The sequence below is a fragment of the Phoenix dactylifera genome, chromosome 3, assembly GCF_051530095.1.
Source record: "Phoenix dactylifera cultivar Ajwa chromosome 3, Ajwa_hap1_PhDact_Kaust_v1.1, whole genome shotgun sequence".
NCBI classification, from domain to species: domain Eukaryota; kingdom Viridiplantae; phylum Streptophyta; class Magnoliopsida; order Arecales; family Arecaceae; genus Phoenix; species Phoenix dactylifera.
In genome coordinates, this window is record NC_143192.1 from 44,662,332 (window position 1) to 44,674,029 (window position 11,698).

At 38.7% G+C, this 11,698-nt stretch overlaps 1 protein-coding gene across 1 annotated transcript; it reads left to right on the forward strand.

The window, feature by feature from the left end:
- Positions 1 to 3,331: 3,331 nt before the first annotated feature.
- Positions 3,332 to 9,299, forward strand: LOC103717125 (putative aquaporin NIP5-1). The gene is made up of 4 exons (XM_008805395.6): positions 3,332 to 4,226; positions 7,915 to 8,334; positions 8,437 to 8,498; positions 8,642 to 9,299. The coding sequence occupies exons 1-4, from the start codon at positions 4,011 to 4,013 to the stop codon at positions 8,838 to 8,840; spliced, it is 897 nt and encodes a 298-aa protein (XP_008803617.1). The 5' UTR covers positions 3,332 to 4,010; the 3' UTR covers positions 8,841 to 9,299.
- The last annotated feature ends 2,399 nt before the right edge of the window (positions 9,300 to 11,698 follow it).

Here is an 11,698-nt window from a genome sequence, read left to right on the forward strand (position 1 = left end):
TCTGGCAATGAAGCATGAGAATCTCATTAGAAAACTCAAAATGCAGGATTTTGGTATTCAAATTGCTATAGAAGGATCACCAGTCTCGATGTGGATTATTTTGGCTACTTTAGATAGGCTTAAACAAGATCTAGAAGCAAGATCCGCCATATCGGAAAGCCAAATCATGTGCCAAACTTTTAGAGATCATAACTTGGTTATATGATGCCCATTTACATAGTTTTTTTTGAAAATCAGATAATTTTTTAAGATCTAAGATATAGCACTACCCTCAAAAAAGTTGAAATAGGCCGGTCAAACCAAAAATTTTCTTTTCTAGAAATTTTTGACCAGGCATATTTTCCAATTCAAAAAGAATTAGGTAGAGTGATAGAAAGCAAAGTTGATGTAGAAGTTGAGATCTACCTTTTACAGAATTTTAAGTTTTCTTCTTTATTTCTACTAATTATATCTATTTTTGGAAAGTTAGTGTTATTTGAATTAAGAGAAGAATCCGATCCGAATTGTGCAAGGGCAAACCTAACTATTATAAATAGAGGGTATGTTTCTCAGTTTTTAATCAGTGGATCAACAAAATGAAAGGAAACCTAAACCTTACTTTGGTCAACTTTTTTATCTTTTTCTAAATTTCTTTTGAGAAATTCAAGTTAAGCGGGTTAAGAAAAAAAAATTTTCTCTCCAATCACATCCTAAACTTTTATAACAAAAATTATCAACTATACAAAATGAACTCTCCACGTCGTCTAAGTATGTTAATCAAGCCTAATCATGGGCACTTTATTTTAAAGAATGATACAATGAATTCATTGCATCAAACTATGCTAATTAAGTCTAATCATGGGCAATGAAACTATCATAACAAAAATTACCAACTACACAAAGTGACTCTCCACATCCTCTGAATATGTTAATTAAGTCTAATCATGGGCACTTTAGTTTACAGAATGATGCAATGGAGAGAGGGAATCGAGTACGAATATTTGAGACTAGAAGTAGGTGGTGAGCACTTTGGATTATTCTTTGTTGGGGTCTAAAAGGAATAGAGGCTTGATTTGTATTAATATATTGATGGTCTCGTGGGTATGATGCCTTTGCTTATGCTTCAAAGATCATCAAAAGATCCGAAGCCTACATACAATCCTCCGTTTTACGATAGGCCGGATGGTCAGCACGTAGACAAGCGAATCGTTTGATAAATTTATAGTTGTTTATAATATAAGAAGAGACGTCTTTGGTTGCAGTAGGAGGGGGTGGGGCGAATCCACGCCCTTTTCTTTTGGCTTCTGAAGAGAATGAATGCTGTTCGTCCCATTCATCCAAAGCGGAACCGACTGGAAAGCCATGATTAGTCCAAAACAAGGAGAAAAGGGACTGAAAGATGCTCTCAAGAAAGCATGGCTACAAATCGTTTGGTGGTCTAAATGAGATTGGCATATTTCATGATGCGAGCGTGCAAAGGATGGGACAGAGAGAGAGGGGAGGAGATGGACTTCATTTGTGTCTCCACTAATGAAAAAGTACCATCCAATTGTTACATGAGAGGGATAGACTCTGGCCGAGTATTCTACTTGTCACTTTTTTAGTTGGTTGTTTAAATCTCACTCTTAATCTTAGAGGTGCCTGCATGTTTAAAATGAGATACTAATTTATTTAGCATCTCAATCAAAAATAGTTATGCTTATTTATTACAGTTAATTAGGTATCAAATGGTCTATCAAATCCCATCTTTACTAACTAGGATTTCAGAGATTGGAGGTACTAGGTAGAGGGCTCCACGCCTCCACCTGTTGGGTAGACGAAGAACTCCTAGTATCACCCTACTTTCCCATTATTGAAGTGCAATGTTTTTTATTTATTAATGCACACTAATGTATATATCACATAAACATACACATACAGGTACACACACCCTCCCCCTACCACAACCACTCATTTGTCGTTCTGCTCAGCTAAGTGGAGCCCCTCTCTACATATGAGAGGGTCTTGATTTGAATTTTGGTAGTAGCATCCTCAATGTATTTTTTAAAAAAGTCACTTATAAGCAAAAGAATTAATGGAGGAGTTTTTTTGTTTGTTTGTTTGTTTTTTTTTTTGACTTTTTGATTATATGTAGACTATGAGTACTCAAATGCCAACCAACATAATCCAATTGCAGAGTATTATAGAATTCAGTAAAGCAACAATGAAAATCTTGATTTGGGTCGTGCAATTTTTTTTTCCTTTCAAGCAACATAAATGTTAAACAACCAAAGGTGAACTCAAGGAAACTTCTTTGAGATCATTCTAAAAGTCGGCAATTTCATTAACTGGTGTAGTGAGAATGGTGGATAAAAACTATAGCTAGCAAGCATGGATGTTGTAGTTGGTGGGAAAGTGTCCTAACAAGTCTCTCTTGTTAAATGTAGCCCAAGAAACTTAGATTTGTAGCATCGATTCAAGTCATCAACCAATATCTGTTTTCCTCAATCAAAGTAGATTCAGTAGTCATTTTACCATGACAACAGGAGGTAACCACCCAAGTGCAAGCTCCTAGGCTTCATATTTTTGGTGAAAACTACAAGAAGATAAATGATTGAGATACAAAAGACTCAATCCTAGTTTTTTGGACATATTAATTGGGTTACTTGTTTTACATGCATTGCAAAAGAACTTGTATGCACTCTCTTGTTGCATATCCATTGATCCTTGGGATTACACTACAGATTGACATATCACATCATCTCTGTCCTATTTATCGTATCATCTCTGTCAGCTCAAGGTTGCCACATAATGCTGCTACATTAGTCAGACAATTTTGAACAACAACATCCACCATGCAATGCAGATGGCCAACACACAAATCAAAATTTACCGTATTATTTGGTACCATACTAATTTAGCATATGGTACAGAATTAGAATGCAGTTTTATATTGTATTGATACTTGATACTTTTCGCCTATCGGTACCGTACTGATACAAAATTCAGTATCGAAACGGCGAACTCGTTCCCATGCGAACCATTTTAGCTCAGGTGGTTTAAAAACCATTTCAAATTTCCAGAGGTACCTTTCTTTTGTTCGGTCATCAATTATTAACAGATCTATCGTTCAACCATGCGCGTAAACGGGAAGTCTAATGGTCACGCGTTCTAGAGTTTTATACAGATCCACTTTAAGACAATTTTAATATTATTTTAGTTCTAATAAGAGAAATAAGAGATTTGAAGGTGATGCGGTAACTGCCACCACGGGGCTTCGTAGACATTGTTCAATAATAGCCGAGGGTACTGTTGTAAATTCCTTACTTCTACATTTTTCTAGTGAATTATTTGAGAGTTGCTACGTTGTTATTTAGCTGGGAGCGAATGCAAGGCATTGACCTCTCCCACTTCTACCATCTCCTTATATTCACACTCTTCCTCCTCCAAAGCCTTCGATCCCTGCATTTGTTCCTCACACACTCTCTCTTTCTCTCCTAATTTCTACTGCAGGATTGAAGGGCACCCAAATGCGAGCTTTGTTTCGATCTATGCAGGTTTGAGTGTCCTTTTCCGTAAACATTTGTTCCTCTAAATCCTCCCATTTCAAGAACGTGGCTTTGTGAAACTTGGATATCTTTCCTCTCATTTCTTGACAAATCCTCATATTCTTCATCCAAAATCGTTAGCCATAAAACCAAGCAACTCTCGTTTTAGGCTTCGTTAAACTGGCTCTCCTCTCTCTCATTATTCCTTAGAGAAACGTTTATAAAAAACCTTCAGATCATGTAATTTTTGCCTCTTCTCTTCCATCATCAAACCCAAAAAAAATCTCAAAAAAATATATATATTAGCTCTATTTATTATGAAACCTTGACAAAGGCTCCAGCTCTATTGTTATCAATCCTGGCCATAATTCTACCATTCTTATAGCCATACCTTTATAAAAACCACCAAATCATGTAATATTTCCCCTTCCTAGCACACCCCCTTTTTTTCTGAAAAAAAAAACCAAAAAAAAAAAAAAAAGTTACTTGCTGTAGCTTCGGACGATGCCGGAGACGGAGAACGGAACGCCGAACGTGTCGGCTCCGCCGACGCCTGGCACGCCGGGGGCGCCACTCTTCTCGTCAGTCCGAGTCGACTCGCTGTCCTACGAGAGGAACTCGATGCCGCGGTGCGGCATGTGCTTGCCGGTGAACTCCTGGGCCTCCCCTCACACGTGCTTCACCGAGTTCCCCAAGCCCAACGTGTCCCTCACCCGCAAGGTACGCACGCGTGCATCAACATATTACAAGGTCTTCCTCGCATCTAAGCTTATACAATATATTATATACGTTAGCAGTAATAGATCATATGCTTAACGTACTATATATATACGCTTGCTTTGTGGGCTTGTTTAATCGCCAACTCGTAAATTATTTAAGGTTTTAATTTACCAACTTCTCCTAGTCGTTTATTTTTGTTTTTGACTTTCTAGCGGATGATCTCAAGTGAGTATAATATTCCGTATTAGTCGCTATAACTATTATTATTTTTGTTATAATTATTACTTTTTATTATTAATTGTTGGTCCTAAGTAGCCAACTTCTGTGGTGCACCAATGTTCTGTTCCGTAGTGTATGGTTCACTTTATCTTCTGCGAGCATAAAAAAATTGTTTTTTGTCTTTCAATTAGTTTTTTCGGATCATGCATGAATTTTGGAAGGCAAACAGAGCTGCTGATTGTATCGTCTCATTTGCTACCCAATATTCTGGGGGGACTTTCTAGATTCAACACTCTTTTGTCCCTCCGCCACCGTGTAGTCTTCTTTCTGTGAATTCAGCTGGTTGGACTCACGCAAAATTAGTTTGAGCAGCCGATGTACCAAAAAAAATATAATTTTTTGTAATTTTGTGAAAACTAGATAAAATCTACGTAAGGCAACATCTTTGAGTCTCTGGCTCTAGTTTGTCCTATTTTTGTAAGTAACTCTGGCTCGCCTATTAAACGTTGGGACCAATGTAAAGCTTATGCAGAGCAAGGGGGAGCTATTTAGGAGTATTTGATTGTGGAATAGGTGGAGATCTCCCGTCGAAGGATATCCTTACCAAACACCAAAAGAATCATGGAATAAGGACTTATGCCATGTGGACGAATTAGAGCGCCTACATGGTATAAATTTATTCCATTAAAATGATAGAATAGCTTTCTACCATGGAATAAATTTGTCCCTATTCTCTTCAATTCCTATTTTATCCTTACTTATTTTATAAATATTAAAAAAATTCAAACTATCGCAAAACTCAATGCGCATTCCTTGTCCCTTAGTCCCCCTACACTTATCTCCTGCATCTATCCATCCAACCAATAATCAAGAGTTCTTATTCCCAAGCATAGATGCATCCTTCCAATAGTGCGAGATATGCCTCTATTAAAATCTATTCTGCAGCCAAATATCCTCTAATATATGGGCTTTCATAAAATTTTCTTTCTTCTTTCTTTGATCATGATACTGCGTGACTTATTCGGCCGCCCTTGTCCCTGGAACAGTAGACTCCAATTTCTCGGAGTACTTTTATTAGGACGAGCGCTTCTAAGTCAACCAAAAATGGGTGGGCCATCGTTTGTCATTTTTTACTCTCCCATCGTCCCACTTGGAGAACTCTTTCTTTGAAGCCATTTTAAGGACGGAAATTCCTCAATAATCCTTCAGCACGAGGAATCAAGTATTTTTGCTGCACTATGTTGCTGGCCCACTGTGTCTGTAGCTTCCTCAATAACAGTCTTTTTTTTTTCTTTTGAAGAAAGCTTCCTCAATAACAGTTGTCTTGTTCTTTCTTGTGCATCTGCTCAGCTTTGCACCTAAACAAAAAAAAAAAAAAAACTGCTAAGCGTCATTGCAATGGATGCACTTTGTTTCCACTGCGCAGCGACCTAAAAAACATTAGCTAAAAAGCGTCCGTATAGATGACATAAAATTTGGTGCATGTCCATCATCAATTTTGGCTTTCTCCACGGGAATCTCTAGAATGACATAAATCAAGTTATGTCGTTGAATGAAGATAACATCTATACCATTTTCCCCTCCTATGTGTCATTAAAGTGTGGACTAGAGTTTCTTTTGAGAAAAGGTGTGGGCTAGATTATTCTAAACGTATAAGTAGATCTGAAGCCTTGATATCTAAGGATTGATGCTGGCTAAACGTGTAGGAATCGGTCGTCACTTGTCATGGCTTTGACCAAGGATGAGATGAAGTAAGGGTGAAGGTTTTACTGGGGGAAAAAAAAAGGGAAGGGCTGAAGAGGGCATTGGCCGGGCTTGGCCGCCCCCTACGAATGCGTGTAGCTGCGGATAAGTTAATAAATGGGGTCAGTTTTCGCCCGCTTCCATGCACGATGCTGTTCCCCAACTAATTAATCCATCCTTCTTTATTTCTCCCTCTGACTACCTGATGTTCACTAAATGTTCTGATATTTATTTGTTTGAAGCCTGCGTATGATGTCGCCTCCTCACCTCATTGTAACTGGAAAGATGCTTGCAATTTTTCAAGTCTTTGCTTTTGCTTCTGTTGGTCAAGGAAGCTAGCTTCTATAAACTTATCATTTTAGCTGTCATTTTTTGTTAAACTCCAAACTTCCCCTGCCCTTTCATCTATTCAAGAACTTGTCTATTCACAGTAGGTGATTGGTCTCTACTGTATGGTTGGTTTGGAAGAGGAATCAGTTAAAATTATAACTTAGAATTTGGTGACGCATGCTGCTATTCGAAACGAGGGTCAGATTTCTCTAGAAGAGGGATCCAACAGAACGCTTTTAGGCGTGGTGCTCTGGCCTTGCTCCTTTGGTATAAAGCTGTACTAAGATTCTCGGACTGGTATGGCCATGTTTTAGTGGGAAGAAGAATAGTAGTCTGCAATTGTCTTTGTTCTGAGCTGACAAGCATTTTGTTCGGTTGGATTTCTCTCATACGGGCATGTCTAGAACGATAACTTTACCAAGCACATCTTCAATTAGTTGTAATCGTCCAAAATTTGGACCTTGCTTGAGGTTTCATTTATTAATCTAAATTAATTTATATCCAATCAGCCAGTAAATGGTATTGATTTTTTTTTTTTTTTGCAATCTTTGCTACTCGTCAACTTCTTGTGATTTCCTAAGAGTGCTGATTCCCAGCACCACTCCCTTCCCTGCTGAATGCTGATATGAAAAACCTTTGAAGTCTAGCTAGGAAGACATGGAGAAGAGGGCAGCCATTATATGTCACGATCTTATCATGGGTTGGAGACATGCCACATAGCTCGAGTTTGGACACATGTTTGATGGGACAGAGGAAAAGACTGCATGCTTCGAAACAGAGCTCGGAGCTTGTCAGAAAACCAATTGAGTTGACCTAAAATCTTTTTAGGCCATCGGCTGGGGTGCATCTGCGGCGTTTATATATTTAAGTGTATAATGATTCGAGTGGGAACAAAGCCTACTCAACCTTTTCAATAGATGCCAAAGTAGGGCCCCTCCAATTATTCCCTTGTGGACCATGGCCTGATTGCCGTAGATGAAAGCAATGTTTCCAAGGTCACACTAGCTTCATTGGTTCAACTTGTCTCTGCTCAACTCCAGCACCATCTCTTTGGTGTCTAGATAGTAAAAGGAAGAAGCGATCAGAACTTATTCTATTTCTTTATATATTTCAAATTATACAAAATTGCATGTTAATTAATTAGGCAAGTTATAATCAAATTGTATCATAGTCCAGTGATTAATGCACCCCTCCAATTCTATTCTCAACAGCTATCTAATCTGTAGTTCTGTAGAATGAAAGAGGGTGGTGGACCGGAGGAATTAAACCATATGGCTACCTTCAAAACTTCTTCTTCTTCTTTTTTTCTTGAACCCAATATCAAGAATTAGGGAGATTGAAGCGTCCGGTTGTTGGAGTCTACTAATCCTTGGCGAACGTTTGGTGACAATGGCAGCTTGGAGCAGAGTTCGTTGGCACCTTCATTCTGATATTTGGTGCGACTGCAGGCCCCATCGTGAACCAGAAGTACAACGGAGCCGAGACTCTCATCGGCAATGCTGCATGCGCCGGGCTCGCGGTCATGATTGTCATCCTCTCCACCGGCCACATCTCCGGCGCCCACCTCAACCCCTCCCTCACCATCGCCTTCGCATGCCTCCGCCACTTCCCCTGGGTCCAAGTCCCTGCATACATAGCTGCCCAAGTCTCCGCATCCATCTGTGCTTCCTTCGCACTCAAGGGCATCTTCCATCCTTTCCTCTCCGGCGGCGTCACGGTCCCTTCGGTTGGCATCGCCCAGGCGTTCTTCCTCGAGTTTTTCATCACCTTCAACCTCTTGTTCGTCGTCACCGCCGTCGCTACAGATACTCGAGCGGTAATCCAATCTCACCCCAACTTCTCCCAATCCTCCTTCCATTTCTACTCTCTCTAACTCCATTTCGCTTTCTCCGATCCATGTCTCTTCTCGTCTACTTAGGTAGGAGAATTGGCCGGAATAGCAGTTGGCGCTACGGTTATGCTTAACATCCTCGTCGCCGGGTAAGTACTTAGAAAAAAAAAACCTAAAAATCAATTTGAAACCTACGTGTTTGTTTCCTAAATTAAGTACTGTAAAAATATCTTTTAACTTATTTCATTTTGGTAAGGAAAGTGGAATTTAACAAGTGTTTGATTTGGGTAAGGCCATCGAGCGGCGGATCGATGAACCCGGTGAGGACGCTGGGGCCGGCGGTGGCCGCTGGGAACTACAAGCAGGTGTGGATATATCTGGTGGCGCCCACTGCAGGGGCCATCGCTGGAGCTGCCACCTACACGCTTGTGAAGCTCACAGAAGAGGACGACGGGGTGGCGCCACGCTCGGCGAGAAGCTTCCGCCGCTAGACTCGATCCGAGGGTGAACTATGGCTATCCTACTCGCTGCTGCTGCTTTCTTGGTTCATGTGTGCTTGTGTGCTTGTGTGCTTGTATGCGACTTTGTGAGTGATGATAATTTTTAAGTGTAATAATGGTCGTTTGCTTGGGATGAACGACTGTGGAGAAGCTAGCTTCGTGGAAGTGACGGCAAGTCCACGCTTATCAGCCAAAAGGGTAAGGGGAAATGCGAATGCGATGGCGGAGCGAGTGGTTTGTGCTGTGGCTGACGTGAAGCTAGCTGTCCCTGTGTCGAGAGTGTGAGACGAAGCGAATCTCGTCAGGGGGCGGATGGGCGGAGGGGTTCGGTTTGTCAGTGGTCCTTTGTGTGGTTGTGAGGAGTCTTCGGAATAAAGTGAGTGTGATATGTGTCCGGGGTGTATCTGTTGAAAACTGCTCTAATAATATATATATATATATTGTAGGATATGTTCGATCTATTTGGTTTGATTCGTCTGCTGGAGGTCGAGTTGTATTTGGAATTGCCTTTGCTTTTTTCGGAGGAAGATGACACGAGTCATAAGACGGACTGCAATTGCCTTCCTCCTCAGATGTATTCACAATCTTAAGACAAAAGTTTTACCCCCTCCTATTAGGGCAGAAAGCGGATTGGATTGTATCCGCTTCTGTATTTAATTAGGGTCGGATTTAGATACTGTTTTTTTAAGTCCAATCAAATTCAGATACGAATCCAAATAGTTAGTTCAAAAATCTTCTGAATGTAGATACATTTGATTTTTCTGGATTTAGATCCAGATCTAAATATCCGTATAACAAAGACAAGTGAAAAGAATAAATTTAAGTTAAGTTAAATCCAAAAATCAATTAAGTGATTAACCAAATCTAAACTAAAAAAAAAAACAAATATCGGATGATCTTAAGACATGAAATATCCGATTCGAATAAAATTTTTCGAATCACCTTATACGCCTGAAAGGCTCAAACCTCTTATTCGTTCGTTCCGTCCACTTCCTAATTTTCACCCGGCAATTTTAAACCAGCAAGAGTCTTAAGATGTCTTGGAGGTACTATAAATTCCGTCTACTTCAGTGACGAACAATCTTGAGCGGTATATCGTTTATGAAATCATTAGTTTTTATTATTGATAAATACTTGTTAAAATTATATTTTTTTAATGATCATGTCTTCCTTGCGAGTTTTCATCTTTGAATTTTGCTCAAATTTAATTAATATCCGAAAAGGTATCCAATTTATATCCATATTGGATAAAAAAATATGAATATGTTTAACATCTGATTCAAATCCATATCTATTTAGAACAAATATAGATATTAATTTTCATATCTATTTAATATCCATATATGTATCCATATTCGTTGAAAAGTATAAATACAAATATGAATATATCAATATTCGATCCTTATCCAATCTGTTTTCAGCCGTACCTTCTATAAAAAGCTAATATTGTATAATTGAATTGCTACTTATATGGCTCATCATAGTGAGACTATATTATAGAATTCTACAACAAATCTTGTGGTTCAATTTTTGAATATTTTGTTTTCTGATTCTTATGAATGTGTTTATACTTGATAGCTTTAATTTATCCGATTTATCAAAAAAAAAGAAAAAGATAGAGTGCAAAGAATCACAATGTAATGAGCCAGCACGAATAGCAAATTTAATAGCCAAGTTGCCTAGATTGATCGACATTTGCTGGTCATCTTGCAATGTTAGTCGTTGGTCTTTTGGTTGCTTGGAGTTCTAACTTGTTATTTTTCCTTTGATTTTTTATTGTTGTGAACACATCTAAGACGCCCTCAGGTTACTCTCAGGCCCTTCTACAATCCACTGTATTTTTTTATTGCATAATTTATAACAGCTTTAAAAAAAAAACTTTTCATTGCATCATTTTTTTTAGTGTTTTCTATTTTTTTTGGGCAATTCCTGTCACGCCCCGAATTCGGATCATGACACGGCCGTGCTATTGCCAAGTTAAGCATACAATAACACGCAGCCTTTTTAAAACTTCAATTACTATAACAACTATGTTCAGGTACTAAAATCCATACATAGCTTCTAAAAACAATATCATCATTTAATTTTTTTATTATTCTCATAACCCTGAGGCATGTCACGCTCCTTGTTCCTAGCATCTTCTATTCATCTGTAAGAACATAAATAAATGGGTGTGAGCTATAAAGCTCAGTAAGTAACAATGCATAATCTTATCAGATCAAGCATAATATTTTTGTATGCCAATGCACTATTTGAAGAACAAACAGTTGTAATAAAGAAAGCATTTTCCAAATCAAACCAGACGTAAACCTTTTATCTTTATTCCCTGCTCTAAAATCCGTACTCATCATTATTCTTGCTTTGAAATCTGTGCTTGTAATAAAGTAAACATTTCATATAATCAAATCTTTGCCATAATCAAACTAGTTATAAAACTATGCATGTCCATTCATGCAACTTCATAAATATGATTATGCATCATAAAACTTTTGCCATTTATGCATCATAAAAACTTTTGCCATATATGCATCATAAAAACTTTTGCCATATATGCATCATAAAAACTTTTGCCATATATGCATCATAAAAACTTTTGCCATATATGCATCATAAAAACTTTTGCCATTATTCCATACTTTGAAATTCATACTCTCAGATGGTACTGTAGCTATGGCCGCTCTTATTCCCACGGCAAGGCCTTTACCACTGCAGGGTCATCTTCCAGTTACTATTACCCACTGGCGGGGGTCGTAAAGCCAAGTTACTTTTACCCACTGGCGGGGGTCATATGCCTAGTTACTGTTACCCACTGGCGGGGGTCGTAAAGCCAAGTTACTTTTACCCACTGG